Here is a 22466-nt window from a genome sequence, read left to right as displayed (position 1 = left end):
ATGACTTCCAGTGTAATAACTATATTACAAGTTCTGTAGGGTTCAGTCTATGTCTGGTTAAATACTGTATAACTATAGCACTTAGTACAGTGCCTAGGAAAGAGCTAAATACCAGTAGGTCCAAGTTTGTCTTAGTTTTTCCATCTAAATAATCAACACACAGGCACTGAAATTTCACCTCACAAGCAGGTCTTGAGATTGAAGGAACTGTGTATGAATCCTGCAGGGCACAGGATTATGTAGAAAAAGTACAACTTGGTATTTAAAGAGACAAACGCTCCGATGGATGAAAATAAGCTCTCCTACTTAGTATCTGGCAGTCCTTGGGCAAGTTATTTAAACACATTGCCCTTTAGTTTCTGTATCTGCTGCTGCTGCTGCTGCTGCTAAGTTGCATCAGTCATGTCCGACTCTGTGCAACCCCATAGACGGCAGCCCACCAGGCTCCCCCGTCCCTGGGATTGTCCAGGCAAGAACACTGGAGTGGGTTGCCATCTCCTTCTCCAATGCATGAAAGTGAAAAGTGAAAGGGATGTCACTCAGTCGTGTCCAACTCTTAGCGACCCCATGGACTGCAGCCTACCAGGCTCCTCCGTCCATGGGATTTTCCAGGCAAGAGTACTGGAGTGGGTCGCCAGTGCCTTCTCCGTTCTGTATCTGCAGGATGGGAATAAAAAAGCTTTCTTCACAGGCTTTATAATATCAGTATTTTAAAGGAGGCACTCTGTGCAAGACCTGTCAGAGTATGAGGGGCAATGTGGCAAAGAGAGAAACTTGGAGTAGCAGCAAACATTGTTAAATGCCAACAATAAGCAAAGTGCTCTTTGGAGCTCACATGTATGCACTCACTTGCACATTCTCTCTCTTATATATACACATGCACAAAATCGAACCCCAATTAAATTCAAAACGCAACCCACAGAGATCAAGGAGGAAAAAAGCTAAGCACCAACAGGGCTATATTATGATCTATAAAATGACAAAACTCATATTATATAATGTACACAAGTTATATGTAACAACCCAAAGTATTTTGTTTCAGAAGCCCTCCAAGTAATATAAGCTTTCTGGAAGAGTATTGCCTGATAATGTAAGTATATAAAATGTAAATTATATTTATGAAACCAGAAGGGTACTTTATAGACACTGCTTCATTTCTGCAGTTTAGAAATTAAATCCCTACTTTTAACTTTAGATAGATATTTTAAGTTTAATTTAAGATATTTATCCTCTACATCACCAGGTTTCACCACATTTAAAACACTTTTTGGAGAAGGCAATGGCACCCCACTCCAGCACTCTTGCCTGGAAAATCCCATGGATGGAGAAGCCTGGTGGGCCGCAGTCCATGGGGTCGCTAAGAGTCAGACAAGACTCAGCGACTTCACTTTCACTTTTCACTTTCATGCATTGGAGAAGGAAATGGCAACCCACTCCAGTGTTCTTGCCTAGAGAATCCCAGGGACAGGGGGGCCTCGTGGGCTGCCGTCTATGGGGTTGCACAGAGTCGGACACGACTGAAGCAACTTAGCAGCAGCAGCAGCAAAACACTTTAAAAAAAATCTTTCTTTTATGATTTGGCATCTTTGAAAATTCTCTTTAAATGCTGATCGGCAATTGTGTACAGTTGATATTGTCTAGTAAACATCAAAAAACAAGATTATTACTGAAAATTTCCAAATCAGGGGTTTTCCTGGTGGTCCAGTGGTTAAGACTCCATGTTTCCACTTCAAGGGGCATGGGTTTGATTCCTGGTTGGGGAACTAAGATTCCATACACCATGGCCAAAAAAAAAAAAAAAAAAATTCCAAATCAAACCAACATATTGGCCCAGGCTGGAGTTGGTTTCTTTATCATTTTGAGACATTGGAAAAGATTGTATGCTATTATATTTTTAAAATATTACCTACTCACTAGTTAACTGATAAAAGATTGAAAAAATTAAATAGCAATTAAATAATGTACATTCATAATTTAATATTTCAAAAAATCTGGTCAATAATTGTCATGATTTTCTTTTTTCTACTCACATTAGGGGTAGTACAGAGTGCTGGTTAAGACTCGGGCATGGATTTCAGTTGTAGATCTGCCACTTTGAACCGTGTGACTTATTACTTAAACTCTGAGTTACCTCAAATTACTTAACCTCTGAGATTCAGTTTCCTTTCATGTAAAATGATTTTTATAGTATGTGTATATGTTTATAAAGTGGATTGTTATGAATATTAAATGAGATATGCATTTAAAGTCCTTTGTCTATGACCTGAATCATAAAAAATACTAAATAAATAACATTAAATTTAGCTATAACCATCCCATACATTCACCTTCCAAAATAACAACAACAAACACATCATCACATATCATTAGCCACTAGAAACAAAAATCTAAAGTTCTACTAAACAAGACAACATATCCTCAGAGAAGCAGGTACCCACATGTCAACCATAAATACCACTTATGGGGCTGATTGCATCTCTGTCCCTGGAGCACAGAGTTGGAAAGCACTAAAACAAGAACACCCATAGAAAATAAAAAAATCAGACACGTGACATATACTTAGGGACTTTAAAAAAATACATTGCTTCACAGATTGTCCTTCTGATCCTCAATGCAGAAATACCCTGCCGCCGGCCTGCACTCCTGTTACGGCACACTACAATGCCACACTTCCTCACGGTGGTAAACTGTCGAACACCCCTCAGCTCAAGATGCAAAGGAGAGGTCTGCTCTCCACTGGAGAGCCATCCAGGTGTCCAGTCCAGGGAGGATCCCAACAGCATCCCAATGTCAGCCTGACCAGGAAAGCCCCCCAGCATTCACAGCTCTGGGGACTAATTACCTATTGGCCGATGACTATGTGACAGTTCAGGAAAACCGTCATCCTCCGTTTATTTGCATAATATCCTAAGAGAAACAAATAACAAACTGCCTTGACTTACCCGGAAGTAGTCACTGCAGGCTGCTAGGACGGCCTTGTGAGCATGGAATTTCTGCTCCTCGGCAATCAGGGTGACGTCGCAGAGGATGCCGTCACTTCTCTGCTGATTCAGCGCTGCCAGGACGCTATCATTGTGAGATTCCGAGTGGCAGAGCCTCTGGCCTGTCAACATTTCTTGAATACTGTAGGGAGAGGGAGCAAGTTAATGTTCTTCCTCTCAGCAGCCCGGCCACCCCCACGCTCTCCCTCATAGCAACTCAGGGAATGCGGATTCCAGTGCCTGTGCCAATGTGGCCGTCCTAGCACCCCCATCTCTTGCTCCACCGGCGTCTTGCTTTCTTTGTCTCTAGTTCTCTCTTTTCCTCACCCCCACAGCAATTCTTCCTTTCCTACTATCCCTCTCTTTTATTTTTTTATTTTTTTTATTTTTTTTTTTTTTTAATTTTATTTTATTTTTAAACTTTACATAACTGTATTAGATTTGCCAAATATCAAAATGAATCCGCCACAGGTTTACATGTGTTCCCTCTCTTTTAGAATCTGTGTGTGTTGTGTGTCCATCCGTGTGTGTATTGGCCCATATCTGCAGGCCTGTAAACCTCTGCTTCTGGGCCTCTGTCTCCTCAGTATGTGTACATCTGAGCATACACCTCTGGATGTGTATGTATATATGCATGTGACTCCTTCCACTCTGGGACCCCCTTCCTAGTCTCTGGTTCCTTTTCTAGCTTTGAAACACCTGTGTGAGGTTAGCACAAGCTCAGAACCTTATCTCCGGCATGCACTGAGCCAGCACTGAACCCACGGGACCTATATGACTCACCAGAGACACAGGAAGTCACCATGTCTCCTCACAAGACACAATACTACATTAATAAATAAGATGAAACCGAGCAAATGTTGGGTAGGGTAAAAAAGGGCTGCCTGTGACCACTTCATGTAAAAGGGCATTAATTAAGCTGTAGCAGCTTATTATTAAACTTGGGAAATTATGCATCACCAAGAGTACATCAAAAGAAATGCCACTGTAAGGAAAAACTTTAAGGCTGAAAGCGAACTGCATCTGTATTATTAGCCTCCAATAGCTATGTGTGGTCACTGTACTAGACTTACAAATGACAATGCCATCTATTTTCTGCTCTATTTTGCGCAACTGCTCAACTTACTCATTGTGAAACTTTCCTCTTCAATGCCAACCCTAACCTAAAATATTCATTGCATGTCCTTTCAAAACTCCTGGGTGAAACCCCACATATTCCTAAAAGAGTGTGAAGTAATGCTAATAAACACCAAATGCAAACTGAATTTGTAGACAGTTATAAACAATTCCAGCTTAGATATATGAAAATTTCCATGGCACTCTAGAAATCTCAGAATCCGCATTGGACTAAGAGGAGATGAGAACAGGAACTATTAAGCTCTATTTCTGGCCTGTGGACTCTTCTTGAAGCCTAGTAAAGATGCCATAGGAATGGGTGAGATTGTCTCTCCCAATCTGACAACTCCTGTGTCCAGTTCCTTCCTCTGAATGTGAAAGAGCCGCTCAGGGGAACCAAGGCATCACCACCAGTCTACCCTGCATGGCTGGTTTATCTGACACGGCTGTGGTGCCAGCTGGCTGATAAAGGAAACCAAATGCTTCCCATAAAACGCCGGAGTGCACCGAATAAGCTTTATTGGACATTTTTGACTGGGGAGCCTCAGAAATGTCAGAACTACTGAAAGAAAAAAAAATTTGACAGGAGGTGATGATATAGTAAGTTCTCGTGGGAAGGTGGGAGGATTATTTTCAGCTGAAATACAGCAGTGAGTTTTGAAATGGTTACTGTCATCAAATATTCATCTAGCATCTCTAGCTATAGGCAGACTTTTAAAGTCAGTAATTGAAAATCATGCTCGGAAGCATAAATAACTCTTATACATATTGCTATGCAAAGGCTAGAATGGAGTTAATTAGCATGGCTCAAAGAAATGAAGGGGCAGAGTAGTAATAGAAGTACTATATCAGCTAAATAAGCTTTAAGACAGTCTTTGAAAAATCTTTCCTAAAAGGATGACATTTTTATACATTTCACAAGCACAAAGTCCTTACTATGTCCCATGAATTATTCTTAGTGATTTACATTATTAATTCATTTAATCTTCATAACAACACTACGAGGCAGGTAATAATATCTCTTTCACAGATAAGAAACCTGATGGCCCAAGAGCAGGCATTTTGAGAATCTATTACCATGAATATAATAATGCCATTTGTCCTCCTGCTTAAAAAATAAAACAAACAAACAAAAAAACCTGAAACAAAGGCAAAAAATGATCATCTAAGATCTCAAAAATCTATGCTAGAGGGGGAAAAAAATCACAAAGTCCACATTAATTATATATTTAATTGTGCATAATCTCAAAATCAAAGTATCTTTGAAAAATAATACACATTAGCATAATAACATGAGATAGTGATAAGAAATGTCTGAAATCATGCTTCAAAAACATTTATCTTTGCAATGATTAAGTTTGGAGAGAGAAAATAGATTTTAATTATGATAATCTTAGAACATTTATGTGAAACTCTCATAACTTTTCTCCCTTTTAACATACCTTAAATGCCAAATAAACGTATTTTGAAATTTCATTTGTAGTGGAACAGGAGAATATATTAAAATAATTGCCTTATAATGTTTCCTTACTCATTTTCCAAATATAGAGCCACAATTCACATCCTTATTATTAAGACTGAATCAGTGTTTGCATTTCATATATCTATTGACAGAGAATAAATCTTGCCAAGGAAAGAGCAGCTGTAAACTGAAATTTGGCAAAGAATTAAGGGCTCAGCTCTGAAACAATTGGGATGCTGCACAATTTCACAGGATCATTCAGCTGGGCTTGAAATATTCAAGCTTAAAGAAAACAGCATGCTAAATATTTAAGGCAACACTTGGCACAAGATACCAAATGTTTTGGAACCAATATGTTAGGAATCCTTAAAAGCAGAAACAAATACTCCAACATTTGGCAAGAAATAAAGGCCTATTAATCAACAAGTCATTGTACTGTATTCTGAAAGGAACTTCCCACTCAACTCTCAAGATGTAAATCTGCAAAAGACCTCAACTCTTTAAGTGTGAAGGCACAAGCAGCCACGGAACACAGCTGCAAGGCCATAGGTCCATAGGATAAAGCCAATACTCATAAACCAGGGAGGAGGTGACTCAAAGACTGTTATGCACCATCTCTGAACTAGGGTGGGGAGCAGACATATGCCCGCAAATGGCTTCCTTGGCATCAAACTTCTGCAAATTAGCAAACTACCAACTTAGAGCAGTGCCATGCCATTCCTTGGGAAACAAGGAAGGAAAAACATATTCCTAAAACTTCCTAAAATACTAAACAAACAAGCAAACAAAACATAAGACAGAAGCCACATTTTCCGAGGGTATATAGGTTTGAAGGTTATCCTAAAATTGGGAAAGGTCTTCCATGGAAGCAATATTGCCACCTTGAAATTCACAAGTGAGTGCAGAGGGTGACCTGTGACCTGGCTTTGGCAAGGCAACCATAATACCCTTTTCTCTGAGGAACTCCTTAAACCTGCACTGTCCAATATAACAGCCACTAGCTACATGTGGCTACTGAGTAAAACGTGGGCAGTCCAAGTTGAGATGAGCTCTAAATGGAAAATGTACACTGGATGTCAAAGACATAGAATTAAATAAAAGAATGCAAAAATATCTCAATATTTTTATACTGATTACATGTCAAAATGACAACATCTAGGGTATATTGGGTTAAATAAAATATATTGTTAAAATCAAAAAAAAATATTGTTAAAATCCTTTTTACTAGTTTCCTTTAACTTTAAAAAAAAATATGTCTGCTTGAAAAGATTAAATGATATATATACTTCATGCTATGGTTTTACAGGACAGTCTACAAGTTCCCTAGGGATACGCTCCTCATGTCTTTCCACATGAACCGTATAAGGGTTTCAGACACCCCATCAGGCTGCTGATGAATCTGGCTGTTCTTGATTCTCACAGGGCCCTACCCGTCTCAGGTACAACACAGGAAGCCCCAGACTCCCTGAGCAAGAAATTGCTTTTTAGTGATGCCAGGGAGCAACCATCTGATTGGTCAAATGTAGCATCTAGTAACAGGGAGATAAATAAATGAGATCTCAAGGAACAGAACTATTCATGACTTTAAATCTTTAACTTTCATTCTGAAATTGATGATAAAAATTAAAAAATCAAATGCAGAGCACGAAGTTCATAACATGGTACAGCTCACTCACAGGGAAGCACTGCATTATCACAAACCACTACTTCAGGCTCACAGTGAACATTTTTGATCACAGAAATCTCTGAGTCTCATTTTTATAGCATAAATTTTGACTGAGGTCACTCAATTTATAATATATAAATTCCGGAATGGTTATCTGGTTTTTAAATATCTGAAATTCAAATTTAAAAATTCAAGTCAGTTTCCATATCAATGTTTACTTAGCATTTAGATACACAAAATATATGCACGTAGTTTTCAAGTAAGGTTACCAATAAGGTGTTGCATACTTGTGTATCAAATCAGTCAAGTACTGTAGAGATCCTCGTTTCCTAAATAGATTACACCAAAAAGAAAAGGACTGGACAAGAAAAACCTAACAGAACTAGGATTATGCATGATTATCTCAGTTCAGTCTATTGATAAACTGTGCCCTAATCACTTCCATTCTACAGTCAAACTATTTTAATACAAATTAAATACATTAATATTAAAAGAACCCTATTTATTTAAGTGGTGCTTAGTTGCTTAGTCATGTCGGACTCTTTGGGACCCCATTGACTGTAACCTGCCAGGCTCTTCTGTCCATGGGATTTCCCAGAATCCCATGAATACTGGAGTGGCTGCCATTTCCTTCTCCAGGGTATCTTCCTGACCCAAGGATAGAACCCACGTCTCTATGTATCTTGCATTGGCAGGCAGATTCTTTACAATTAGCACCACCTGGGAAGTGGACAGGCTGTTAAAAAAAAAAAAACCACCAAGGAACTTAAATTTATTTTTAATAGAACACTTTACAATTTGTAAATACTTCTAAATTAATGCTAACAATAGTAAGGGTCAAAATAATAAGCAAAGAAGATGCAATATATTTAGTAAATGACCAAGAAATAATGAAGACTATGCAGAAAGGAATGTATTTATAAATGGATAATCTTGTTTCATTCCTTCCTTCCTTTATTCACTCAAACATTTACTATCCTGCGCCAGGTATTATACCAGGTTCTGGAGATAAGATGATGAACACTTTAGCAGCCTTCACAGAACCCTCAGTTTCGCGAGGTAGTTAAACTTTAATCAAATAAGCTAGCCTCGCTGATGAAGTAATGCTGGAGCTGCAGGCTGAAGGATGAGAACAAGTTACCATGGCAAAAGGGGAGAGCAGAGTTTTACAGGCAGAGGAACAGCAAGTGCTCTGATCCTGTGGCAGGAGGGAGCAAAGCCCTAACACAGAGTCTATAGAATACTCACGGCTGGAACCCTGAGGACAAGCACAGGCCTAGAGCAGGATCTGAAGCTCAGAAAGAGGTCTTGGCTAGAGGTGCAAAACTCATCTGGATGGAGAGAATGACAGAAGCACAGCTGTGTCTCCAGAACACACTTGAGAGACAACAGTCAAAAGCTGCTGAGAAGATAAGAAAGACAGGATTCAAAACACAGAAGCAGGGCTGGGCTCAGTTTTGAGAAAGGACTCCTTTTTGAGTAGCAGGAGGGAAGAAATAAATGAAGCAGAAACAAGCATTAAAACCTAGGGCATTTTATTTTTTTGCTTGCTGAATCTAAACATTCAGTGGAACCAACCTCCACTGGACAATGTAGGCATGAAAACACAGATATTTGGGATCATCTGGGTTGGGGTTTTGTCAGGCAAATGCAGAGAGCAAGAGAAATTAAGGATTTAAAAGAGCAATAGATTCTAAACTGGTTAAGAAGGGAAATGAGAGAAGGAAAATATTGATGGATTTGGTGGAGTGGCCCGGCCACTAAATGAGACGCTGCAATGAGGTCAAAGTACCACCATGGTGAGGGTAGGTAAATCACGAAGCTAGAAGGAGAGAAGGTCCTGGTAGGAATAAAAAGGCAGATGCAGTGGTTTCAGAAACTGAGCAACTTCTGGGGATGCAAGATCCATGGCGTGACCACGGGAGTAGGTGGCTCAGTGAGGGAGAAGGCTACACGTAGGTAGAAGATTCAAGGCCATCGAGTCAGGCAGATCCTCCCTGTGAATACGGAGGCACCAGGAAGGAGTAAAGGGTTTGTGGTGAAGAGGAGACTGTCGGCCCAACGCCAAGTGCACAGTGAATGAGAGGAAGTCACCCTGCTGGCATGGGGAGGAGAGGACGCAAGAGTTGACGAGCACCACCTTTAGAAGAGCCCGTCTTTGTTGTCATTTTCTCAGACAACCAATATAAGGAGTAAAGACTGAGAAGCAAAACTATGCCCAAGGTTGACAACAGGCTCTTTACCCATCCCTAAAGTACATGAGAACTGAGAAAATAAGGCCACCACTTGAGAGCGCTACAGAACAAGTGGTGCCCCAGACAAAGACAGGGCCCAGTGAAGGCAGGAGGTGCTCAAAGCTTCAAAGGGTGAGGGAGATGACACAGTGGAGCACAAACAAGACCCAGTGCAACAGCTCCACAGGGCACAGGGAAAGTTAGAAAGGGGGGAAAGGAAGGTCTGTGTTGCAGCAGAGACGGAAAGTCCATCGCAGAGATGATGGTGCTATGGAGGACAGATGGCAGTGGGATCAGAGTGTCAGAGATGGCAAATTTAAAGTAAAAAATAATTTAGAGAAGAATCCACATGGATCGTGATAGCCAGAAATAAAGCACTTTGCTTAGTGGTGGCAGACCGATACCATGGTCTCCTTCCATGTGCTATATTGGTTGGATGCCAGATCTAGAGCAGGGTTTCTCAACCCCCATGAAACTGACATTCTGATGTTTTTTGCTATGGGCATTATCCTGCGCACTGTAAGATGTTTAGAAGGATCCCTGGCCTCGACTCACTAGATGCCAATAGCACCTCCAAGCCTGGTGCCAACCAAAAAGGACATCAGAGAGAAGACCTAAATAGATATTTCTTCAAAGAACACATACAGATGGCCAAGAGGCACATGAAATGATGTTCACTACTGCTAATTATCAGAGAAATGCAAATCAAAACTACAATGAGATATCCCCTCACACTAGCCAGAATGACTATCATAAAACAAAAAATACACAAATAAAAAATACTGGAGAGGGTGTGGAGAAAAGGGAACCCTTCTAAATTGTTGGTGTGAATATAAACTGGTACAGAACACTATAGAGCACAGTATGGAAGGTTCCTTAAAAAACTAAAAACAGAGCTGCCATATGTCCCTGCAATCCCACTCCTGGGCATATATCTGGAAAAAAACATGATCAGAAAGGATACATGCACCCCAACGTTCACTGCAGCACAGATTACAACAGCCAAAACATGGACGCGATCTAAACATCCATCGACAGAGGAATGGATAAAGAAGGAAGGAAAAACATTCCTAAAGCTTCCTAAAATACTAAACAAACAAACAAAACATAAGACAGGAGCCACATTTTCCGAGGGTATACAGGTTTGGAGGTCATTCTACAATTGGGAAAGGTCTTCCGTGGAAGCAATATTGCCACCTTGAAATTTACAAGTGAGAGTAGAGGGTGACCTGTCTTCGGCAAGGCAACCCCAATACCCTTTCCTCTGGGGAACTCCTTAAACCTGCACTGTCCAACATAATAGCCACTAGCTACATGTGGCTACTGAGTAAAACGTGCGCAGTCCAAATTGAGATGGGCTCTAAGTAGAAAATGTACACTGGATGTCAAAGACACAGTATGAAATAAAACAATGCAAAAACATCTCATTAATATTTTTATACTAACTACATGTCAAATGATTGCTTTAAAGGGACAATAGTCATGTATATGTGGTTTTCTGATTATTTATTACATCATATATCTTTATGGATGTATACTGTTAGTTTGAGGGAGGTTAGCATCCCAAATAAAGAAAAGATAAAAAGGATAAAAAAGTATTCTTTGAAATACTTAACCATTAAACATATCTAAGTTTGGGCAGTAATTACATCTTAGTGGTTAGCCCTTGTGCTACCAAACTAAATTCACACACACTCGCAGACTGGTTTGCTTTGATTCCTTCGATACTTGTTGAGTGCCTTCCCTGTGCTCGGTCCTAGACATTGCAGTAGGAGGATTTCAAGTCACACAAGGCTCACCACCCCAAGCCAAGATGTATCCTACAGTGCCCACCTGAGGAAGCGTTCAGACGGCATTCTCCAGCTGGGTTCCTCAGGGTCTCAGCCTCAGAAGGTCACAGAGGAGTCGGCAAGCATTCCAGCTAAATGAAAAGACAAGAAAGAAAAGCACAGTGACTTAAATGCAAAAAAAAAAGAAAAAAACAAACATACTCTGGGCCTTCATGATGCTAATACTTTCAAATCTTGAAGAGTTTTATGGACAAGATACAATCTGACTGAATGCTCTTGTGATAGGCAAGGTTTCAGAATGCTTATAAGTTTTAAAGTTTTTTCACCTTATTAGAATTTCAGGGACTAAAAATTAAAATTTGAGAACCAAAAATAGCTAAAGAGTTACATTAAAAATTAAAACATCAGATGGCCAGAGGGAAAAATTAAGATTTTAAAAAACAGTTACGATTTATGTCAGAGAACATTTTACCTATGTTCTCTTCTAGGAGTTTTATGGTGTCATGTCTTATATTTAGGGGCTTCCCTGGTGGTTCAAACAGTAAATAATCTGCCTGCAATGCAGGAGACCTAGGTTCAATCCGTGGGTCGGGAAGACCCCCTGGAGAAGGAAAAGGCAACCCACTCCAGTAGTCTTGCCTGGAGAATTCCATAGACAGTCTTTAACCCATTCTGAGTTTCTTTTTGTTTATGGTGTGAGGGAGTGTTTTAACTTCATTGATGTACACGTGGTAGCCCAGCTTTCCAAACAACACTCACTATAGACATAAAAGCAAAAATAAACATATGGGACCTAATCAAACAATCTTTTGCACAGCAAAGGAAACCATAAACAAATGAAAAGACAACCTTCGGACTCAGAGAAAATATTAATATTTGCAAACAATGTGACAAGGGCTTAATTTCCAAAACACATGAACAGTTCATACAGTTCAATATCAAAAAGATAAACAACCAATCCAAAATGGGCAGAAACTGCCAGTTTTTCAAAGAAGATACACAGATGGCCAACAGAGACATGAGACATGCTCAACACTGCTAATTATTAGAGTAACGCAAATCAAAACTACAATGAGGTACCTGTCTGACACCTCACACCTGTCAGAGGGGACATCATCAAAAGGTCTACAAATAATATACGCTGGAGAGGGTGTGGAGAAAAGAGAACACTTTTATACCATTGGTGGGAATGTAAATTGGTGCAGCCACTATGCAAAACAGTATGGCGAGTCCTTAAAATACTAAAACTCTTAATTCAAAAAGATACATGTACCCCAATGTTCATAGCAGCACTACTTATAACAGCTAAGACATGAAAGCAACCTAAGGGTCCATCAACAGATGAATGGATAAATAAGATGTAGTATATATACATATATGTATGCATGTGTATGTATATAAAAGAATATTACTCAGCCATAAAAAAGAAAAACATTTTGTCATTTGCAGCATCATGGATGGACTTTGAGATCACCATACTAAGTAAAGTCAGAGAAAGACAAATATTCTATGATATCACTTATAAGTAGAATCTAAAAAAATAATATGAATGAATTTATTTACCAAATAGAAACAGGTTCACACAGACACAGAAAACAAGCTTATGATTACCAAAGTGGAAGTGGGAATAAATTAGGTGTATGGAATTAATAGATATATACAATATACAAAATAGATAAACAATGACTTACAATATAGAACAAGGAATTATATTCAGTATCTTATAATACTTATAATGGAAAAGACTCAGAAAAGGAAAATATAAAAAACATATATTTACACATATAAACACTGAATCCATGACTATGTTTTACAACTCCCATTAGAAGGTCTAGCTTCCATTTTCTAATACACCCAAGCATCAAAATTAATTCCAGTTTGAATCATCTTAAACAGGCTCTCTTCTAAGTTTAATTTTGAAAAGCAAAAACAGTGTAAAAACACATGAAAGAAATATGTAAAGCTGTGCCTATTTTCTGCTAATTTTATAAAAGAGAGACCTATGATTTCCAATCTATAATATAGTATTTGTTACACCATATCCAAAACTTCAAACTATACTAAATCACATAAATATATCATAATTTGCTGAGGATTCATTTCACTGTTGTCGAACATCAGGTTGTTTTAAACATTTCATACATTCATACTTATTTCTTGCTTTTTTAATTACTGAAAATAGTATACCTATACTTTTCATTTAAGTTTTGAAAAATCTAAAAATGAGCATCATTTTCAATTAATTCACTACAACTGAGCAATAGAGAGGATCAGAATAATTCATGACACGTTGTTTAACTAGCTTAGAGACTTTCCTAGCAACCCATCACTGCTACATATTCCCTTCATAAACTAGGTTATAAACTCCAGGTTCTTATTGCCTAACACAAAAACTACAGAGATGGACACTTTAAGATGGCATAAGATATTTATTATTATTATTAGAGATGTGAAAAACCCTTAATCTTTCTGAAATTTTAATATTTTAAAATGCTCCCAATAACTAGGTGAATACAGAAAAATAATCCTAAAAGTTACAATAATACAAAATTAAAGGACACACCTTATTGATATTTTTCAGACATTCCAAATACAGCAATTAAAAATCTCAAGATAACTTCCTTTATTGTTTGGAGACCAACTCACTAAATTAGTTCTCTTCAGAAATTATCTAATTACAATCTGTTCCATTCTACAATGTTTAGTGAAATGAACACCATTTTAAAGGCTGGGAGTTAAAATGAGCTAAAGGATGAATTAATCCCTGAAAATTACTGTTATTTATAATTCACTAATGACTATGCCAAAGCCTTTGACTGTGTGGATCACAATTAACTGTGGAAAATTCTGAAAGAGATGGGAATACCAGACCACCTGACCTGCCTCTTGAGAAACCTATATGCAGGTCGGGAAGCAACAGTTAGAACTGGACATGGAACAACAGACTGGTTCCAGATAGGAAAAGGAGTACGTCAAGGCTGTATATTGTCACCCTGCTTATTTAACTTATATGCAGAGTACATCATGAGAAGCACAAGCTGGGATCAAGATTGCCGGGAGAAATATCAATAACCTCAGATATGCAGATGACACCACCCTTATGGCAGAAAGTGAAGAGGAACTCAAAGGCCTCTTGATGAAAGTGAAAGAGGAGAGTGAAAAAGTTGGCTTAAAACTCAACATTCAGAAAACGAAGATCATGGCATCTGGTCCCATCACTTCATGGGAAATAGATGGGGAAACAATGGAAACAGTGTCAGACTTTATTTTGGGGGGCTCCAAGATCACTGCAGATGGTGACTGCAGCCATGAAATTAAAAGATGCTTACTCCTTGGAAGGAAAGTTATGACCAACCTAGATAGCATACTCAGAGAAGGCAATGGCACCCCACTCCAGTACTCTTGCTTGGAAAATCCCATGGATGGAGGAGCCTGGTAGGCTGTAGTCCATGGGGTCACTAAGAATCAGACATGACTGAGCAACTTCCCTTTCACTTTTCACTTTCATGCATTGGAGAAGGAAATGGCAACCCACTCCAGTGTTTTTACCTGGAGAATCCCAGGGACGGGAGAGCCTGGTGGGCTTCTGTCTATGAGGTCGCACAGAGTTGGACACGACTGAAGCGACTTAGCAGCAGCAGCAGATAGCATATAAAAAAGCAGAGACATTACTTTGCCAACAAAGGTCATTTAGTCAAGGCTATGGTTTTTCCAGTAGTCATGTATGGATGTGAGAGTTGGACTGTGAAGAAAGCTGAACGCAGAAGAATTGATGCTTTCTGAACTGTGGTGTTGGAGAAGACTCTTGAGAGTCCCTTGGACTGCAAGGAGATCCAACCAGTCCATTCTCAAGGAGATCAGTCCTGGGTGTTCTTTGGAAGGAATGATGCTAAAGCTGAAACTCCAGTACTTTGGCCACCTCATGCAAAGAGTTGACTCATTGGAAAAGACTCTGATGCTGGGAGGGATTGGGGGCAGGAGGAGAAGGGGATGACAGACGATGAGATGGCTGGATGGCATCACCGACTTCATGGACGTGAGTTTTGAGTGAACTCCAGGAGTTGGTGATGGACAGGGAGGCCTGGCGTGCTGCAATTCATGGGGTCACAAAGAGTCAGACACAATTGAGCGACTGAACTGAACATTTCTTATATTTTACTACATATATTTTATAGTATCATTAGATTATGTATTGCTTATGATAATTTATCTTTAATTCTGATTATTTCATAAATTGGTATATTTTTAATACCAGTCAGTCAGTAAGTTCAGTCACTCAGTTGTGTCCAACTCTTTGTGACCCCATGAACCACAGCATGCCAGACCTCCCTGTCCATCACCATCTCCCGGAGTCCACCCAAACCCATGTCCATCGAGTTGGTGATGCCATGCAGCCATCTCATCCTGTCGTCCCCTTCTCCTCCTGCCCCCAATCCCTCCCAGCATCAGGGTCTTTTCAAATGAGTCAGCTCTTCACATGAGGTGGCCAAAGTACTGGAGTTTCAGCTTCAACATCAGTCCTTCCAATGAACACCCAGGACTGAGTTCCTTTAGGATGGACTGGCTGGATCTCCTTGCAGTCCAAGGGACTCTCAAGAGTCTTCTCCAACACCACAGTTCAAAAGCAAATTATATCTTAATACCAGTACACCATCACATGGTGTACAATAAATGATATTAGATATCCCTTTAGTTTGAAAGGTAAACATTCAAGGTACCCCACTGGTATATTTTCCTGCATGGAACATCATTCCTGAAGGTAACAAGGATGCTTGCCCTTAGAGGGTGAAAACATCTAAGCTCTCCCTCTAAACAAAAAAGACGTGGAGATGACTTAATTCTAACAGGAAAGGTCCAATGTGTGACTAGAGCACAGTTTACGAACTGAATAGAAATTTAGGCCAAAAGAACACAACTGTCCCGTTCTTACAAAACCCTACAATTCTTTTACTCTATAAAAGACAATCATTCAGGCTTTATTCCTGAGATCATAATGTTAAACCCTTTCTATTAAATATCTGCTATTTTGTTTTAACTTAAAATTATAAATAATAATCACTTTACCTACTCAGTTCAGTTCAGTTGCTCAGTTGTGTCCAACTCTGCGACCCCATGGACTGCAGCACGCCAGGCTTCCCTGTCCATCACCAACTCCCAAAGCTTACTCAAACTCATGTCCATTGAGTCAACGATGCCATCCAACCATCTCATCCTCTGTCATCCCCTTCTCCTCCTGCCTTCAATATTTCCCCTGATGCCTTCAGCATCAGGGAAATTTGTTACCAAGACCATCCCCAAGAAAAAGAAATGCAAAATAGCAAAATGGTTGTATAGCTGAGAAAAGAAGAGAAGTGAAAAGCAAAGGAGAAAAGGAAAGATATAAGCATCTGAATGCAGAGTTCCAAAGAACAGCAAGGAGAGATAAGAAAGCCTTCCTCAGTGATCAATGCAAAGAAATAGAGGAAAACAACAGAATGGGAAAGACTAGGGATCTCTTCAAGAAAATTAGAGATACCAAGGGAACACTTCATGCAAAGATGGGCACAACTAAGGACAGAAATGGTATGGACCTAAGAGAAGCAGAAGATATTAAGAAGAGGTGGCAACAATACACAGAACTATACAGAAAAGATCTTCATGACCCAAATAACCACAATGGTGTGATCACTCACCTAGAGCCAGACATCCTGGAATGTGAAGTCAAGTGGGCCTTAGGAAGCATCACTACGAACAAAGCTAGTGGAGGTGATGGAATTCCAGTTGAGCTATTTCAAATCCTACAAGATGATGCTGTGAAAGTGCTGCACTCAATATGCCAGCAAATTTGGAAAACTCAGCAGTGGCCACAGGACTGGAAAAGGTCAGTTTTCATTCCAATCCCAAAGAAAGGCAATGCCAAAGAATGTTCAAACTTTACCTACTACCACAAGCCAAATGCTTTCTTTGATTGCTCTTACAATAAGAGGTACTTCATATGCATGATCTCATTTAATACTCACAACAACCTAATGTGGATGATATCATTTTCATTTTATTAAGAACGCAGGGGTATAAATAATTCACAAAAGGCACAGGACTAGAAATTGGTAGTCTCAGAGATCAAAACTGTTTGACTCCAAAGTTTGTACTCTTAATTATTCTGCTCTAATTCCAAGTTTTATAATAAACCATAATACTACTACTTTTGAAGTCACACTAAAATCAAAATATATAGATTATATGAAAATTAAAGAAGAAATAGAGTAAGATCTTCTTAACAATATAAGCCATAAATAAGTATATAATTATATACTGAGTATTTATTATCCTATGAGAGAGGGAAAAACATCAAGAGACAAAAAGTTAAATAAATATCTTTTCGTAGCTGGATTTCACTTAAGGTCACCAGGACACAAAGCTAGTATAAACTGACCCAGCACAATAATCCCAGATAAATAGATATTTGTAATAGGGAGAAAGGAAATCCCTTTAAAATTATGGGATACATCAAATTATCAATTGTGTTGAATAGGGTGATAGGAAACCACATGTATCTAGTTAGGAAAGGAGAGCCAATATCCATGGAATGTATGAAAGTTCATGCAGTAGAGTTTCTAGGTCTTCTGTACTATTCTATTGCACATTTTACATATTTGAAAGCATCTAGTATGGTACAGTATCTATCATGCAGATCCACTCATCCACATTGAGCTATTCTCTCCCTTCAGGGTACTGGTACCAACCATCTTCTCTGCCCAGAACTTCCTATGTCCTTTTTACCTAGTTAGCTCCTATTCATCCTGCAAGTCCCAAGGTCACCTCCTCTGGGAAGCCTTCCCTAAAACTCCCCAAGGTCCCAGTTCCTTACTCTTCTATAAGCTCCAATAACACCTACTCATCCAAACACACAGCATAATTAGCACTCTATATAATTACTTGTTTGTGGAAGGGGGGTTAGAAGCTATTGGCTTAGCCTCGTTTCTACCCACCCCATGACAGTGGCTCTTTAAGGAGAATGAGCCGTCTTGGAGTAGCCATAGTTTTGTTTACTGTCCCAGTGTAATTACTAATTGCACCCCCATTTATTCTCTGTGGTTTTCCAGTTTCGATCATAAATAATCTGATCATCCTGTCTATATAGGCAGGATCCACATCTATCTTGCTCACTATCTTGAACCCCCTGGGACTACCATTATTCTCACAAAATCCCCCAAAGTAGAAAAAGTAAAAGTATAATGTATCCCTGTTTTAGGATGAAGAACATGCGATCATAAGGCCAGCTTATTTGCATGTATTAAATCACAATGTTTTAGTGAATATTATAAAAATGTTGTTGTTAAGTTACTGACTTATGTCTGACTCTTCTGCAACCCCATGGACTGTAGCCCACCAGGCTCCTCATGGTATTTCTCAGGCAAGAATACTAGAGTGGGTTGCCATTTCCCTCTCCAGGAGATCTTCCCAGATCAGGGATTGAATCCAGATCTCCTGCACTGGCAGGTGGATTCTTTCCCACTGAACTACCCGTGAAGCCCATACTATCAAAATGCATGCCTTAAAAGGAAATGCTGCACTGAATATTAAAAATTCCTCTAATGAGAACAAGGATGAATATGCAGTCACCCTCATGAATATAGCTGGAGACCTTGTGAACCAAAATAAAATATAACGTTTCAGTCAGTTCTTCCAGTCACATTAACACACCCCTTTCCAGTTTTTTAATTTTTAGCTCCATCACTCCTCTGTGAATAGAAACATAAAATGCTTAGATCAGTTACACCGTCTTGTCAAAATAACCTAACCTGCAATTATAACATCCTAATGTGCTTTTTAAAAATGTTGCCATGAAAACTTTTTCATTAAAGAATTTCTTATAGTTCTCAGACCACTGAAAATTAAACCAACTATTTGCATCTCTGTAGATGGTAAAATGTAGATCTTGAATACATAAAAATATTTGTATGACAAAAATATTATTGTATGGAAAAAATAATATGCTACATTTATATAATTACTTTATTTCATTTAAAAAATCTGTATAAAAATGTTATTATTCAAACAATGAATGAACATTCTTCTTATTAATGACTGCCTTCTAACAAATAGAAAATATTCAGTTCACAGTCCTCTAACATATGATCTAGATGTAATCCAAACTCCATTTTCAAACAGAGAAAGTTTTACCATTAAATTTTAAAACATGGACTCTTCATTCATTCAAGTATCTACTGAAGGCTTAATACATTTCCAGTAATCACTGAACAAGATGTGATGACAGACACAAAAGAATTAAAAATGATCTCTGTCCTTCAAATAGTTTATAACCTTTCAGTTCAGTTCAGTTGCTAAGTCATGTCCGACTCTTTGCAACCCCATGAATCACAGCATGCCAGGCCTCCCTGTCCATCACCAACTCCCAGAGTTCACTCAGACTCACGTCCATTGAGTCAGTGATGCCATCCAGCCATCTCATCCTCTGTCATCCCCTTCTCCTCCTGCCCCCGATCCCTTCCAGCATCAGGGTCTTTTCCAATGAGTCAAGTCTTCGCATGAGGTAGCCAAAGTACTGGGAGTTTCAGCTTCAGCATCAGTTTAAGTAGGGGATAACATCCACACAGAATGAGAAGTAGCTTCAGTCATGTCCAACTCTTTGTGACCCCATGGACTGTAGGCCACCAAGCTCCTCTGTTCATGAGAGTCTCCAGGCAAGAATATGGGAGTGGGTTGCCAAGTCCTCCTCCAGGGGATCTTCCTGACCCAGGGATCGAATCTGTGTCTCTTATGTCTCCTGCATTGGCAGGAGGGTTCTTTACCACTAGCGCCAAGGCATAATATCCACATTAGCATCACCCTAATAGTACAAGACATTCTGCATTTTCTTCAGCTGGGAGATTCACAATTTCCTCTCATTTTACAATTTCTAAAATTGAAGCTGTACTTTAAATTGATTGCTGACGTACTGAAAAGCTGATATGTATCTCACATGTGCAAAAAGCATTAAAACTGGTGAAGCACCACAATTCAAGTACTTAAATAAAGAGGCTAGGATGTAATTACATGCAATATTACATGCAATATTACATATAGTTCTTACACTGACCTAGCATTGTAAGAATTATGGACCCATTTTTTCCAAAGAAAAAGCAGAGGCCCAGCAAGCTAAAATGCTTGAGGTTTAAAAAAAAAAAAACAAAACTAGGAACTGGTAAAGCTGAGACTCAAATCCATCTGTTACATTCTGCTGCACCATATCACCCTACCAAAGGCAAGCTGGATGTTGGTTAGAATAGTGGAGGAAGGTAAGTGGAGGAGCACTGAAAGATGCAGAGAGAGAGGAGGAGGCTTTCCAGATGAAAAGTACAACACACTGAAATGTAAGGAGGCTTCTAAGTTATACTCTTGTAAAATAAGAACTCTGTACCAGCTGAAGATGCAGTGTAGACATGTGTTCAGTCCGCCATCTTTAACAGAAAGCCCTTTTGGTAAGTCCTATTTTATGCCCATTTTCCTGATTAGGAAATCAGGGTTTAGAGAAATTAAGTAACTTCAGGAAGGTTACACAACCAGTATGGGAGCTAGGGTGAAAACCTAGTAGGTAGGCTACATCCTAGCAGTAGTGCTCAGTCACTCAGTCATGTCCCAATCTTTGCGGCCCTGTGGACTGCTGCCCACCAGGCTCCTCTGCCCATGGAATTTTCCAGGCAAGAATACTGGAGTGGGTTGCCATTTCCTATTCTCGGGGATCTTCCTGACCCAGGGATCGAACCCGCGTCTCTGTACTGGCAGGCAGATTCTTTACCACTAGCACCACCTGGGAAGCAGTCTATATCCAGACCCACTCTTTTTTAATCACTAAGCTATCCTGCATCTCCAGCTATATAGGGTTCTTACTTTACAAAAGTATAACACAAGCCCCCATATCTTTGAGTGTGTTGCACTTCTAATCTCATAATAAACATGCTAATTCTCTCAGACACAATATTTGGTTTTCCATGAAAACAGAGATCTGACCAGGCTTGAATAACAAAGAATTTACTATAACTATTCACTAAGCATCTTCTCTCTCACTCATTCAACATTTAAACTGCTTCTACCATATGCCAGGACGGCATGTAAAAGAGTAAGATTACAATGACTTTGTATAACAAAATGTCTTTTTTTTTTCTAACATGACAAGTGATAAAAGCTACTGCTTTTTAAAGCATAATTTTCTTTTACAAAAGAGATGTAAAGTAGAAGAAAGGACGTGGGCATGAGATTAAGTTCCTTCAGCTGAGTTGAGCTGCACCTTAACTGATATCTTTATGAATTACAAGGGTAGGGACTATGTCCCGCTGATCTCTGTGTAAGAAGGAACTTTGTTCCTAGAAGACTTGGTAAAAAATGAATTGTTTATAAAATAGTTATTGTTCAGGAAGTTAATGCAGTTTTATCACAAATGCAGAAGTTCCAAACATCTCCAAAAACACTTTTCTCTGTCATTAAAAAGGCACTACAAGTCTTTTACAGAATATGCACATAATCTTAACCAAGATATCAAAACCAAAAAGAAATCCAAATTTCATTTAAAAATTAATGTTACTTTAAAACTTTGGGGCAACACTGAACAGAACGACGTGATGTGACGTTGATGCATGTCTGCTTTGAGTGGTCAGGGAGATCTCTGAAGAAACAAAGTTCATCCAAAATGTCACTAATGACAAAAGGATATGAAAGAACATTCCAAAGTCAGACAAGAAAGTTTTCCACATTATGTTTTGTGATTTGAGACATGTTTTGAACTGCTCCATGATTTTTTGGCATGAGTCAGAAGAGGAGGAGGAGAGTGGAGTCTGTTTTCTTGGCTCAGTCAATAGGCTTGGGTGGGCTCAACAAGTGGGAGGACAAATCTCAGAGAGAAGAGTGTGGGGGAGGTTGGGGAAGGGGGGGAGGCTGTCAAATCCATCATGCTTGGTATTTCACAATGACTGAAGTAGAATCCTTTCTTTATCAATCCCAATTTTCCCAATGCGCCAAGTCTAAGATCACACAGTTTTTAAGTGTATTTTCTAATGAAGACATTATTGCCCTTTCGTGATATTCTACCTCTTACAGGATGTACAGTATATAGTGCTATGGAAGAAACAAGCTAGAATCAAGATTGCTGGGAGAAATATCAATAACCTCAGATATGCAGATGACACCACCCTTATGGCAGAAAGTGAAGAGGAACTCAAAAGCCTCTTGATGAAAGTGGAG

At 39.2% G+C, this 22466-nt stretch overlaps 1 protein-coding gene across 19 annotated transcripts in view; it reads right to left on the bottom strand.

Annotated features, from left to right (window-relative positions):
- The window catches only part of KLHL32 (kelch like family member 32), a 227521-nt gene that overhangs the window by 168904 nt on the left and 36151 nt on the right, over positions 1–22466 (bottom strand). For all 19 annotated transcript variants that reach the window (XM_044924317.2, XM_044924316.2, XM_044924309.2 and 16 more), the window contains 2 exons: positions 11293–11380; positions 2943–3123 (listed from right to left, as the gene is read on the bottom strand). In XM_044924317.2, the coding sequence (XP_044780252.1) occupies positions 2943–3123; positions 11293–11315 (204 nt within the window). In that variant the 5' untranslated portion in view covers positions 11316–11380. The remainder of the gene's footprint in view (positions 1–2942; positions 3124–11292; positions 11381–22466) is intronic.

Source organism: Bubalus bubalis, chromosome 10 (genome assembly GCF_019923935.1).
Source record: "Bubalus bubalis isolate 160015118507 breed Murrah chromosome 10, NDDB_SH_1, whole genome shotgun sequence".
Classification (NCBI taxonomy): Eukaryota; Metazoa; Chordata; class Mammalia; order Artiodactyla; family Bovidae; genus Bubalus; species Bubalus bubalis.
This window is presented reverse-complemented; position numbering and strand designations above follow the sequence as displayed.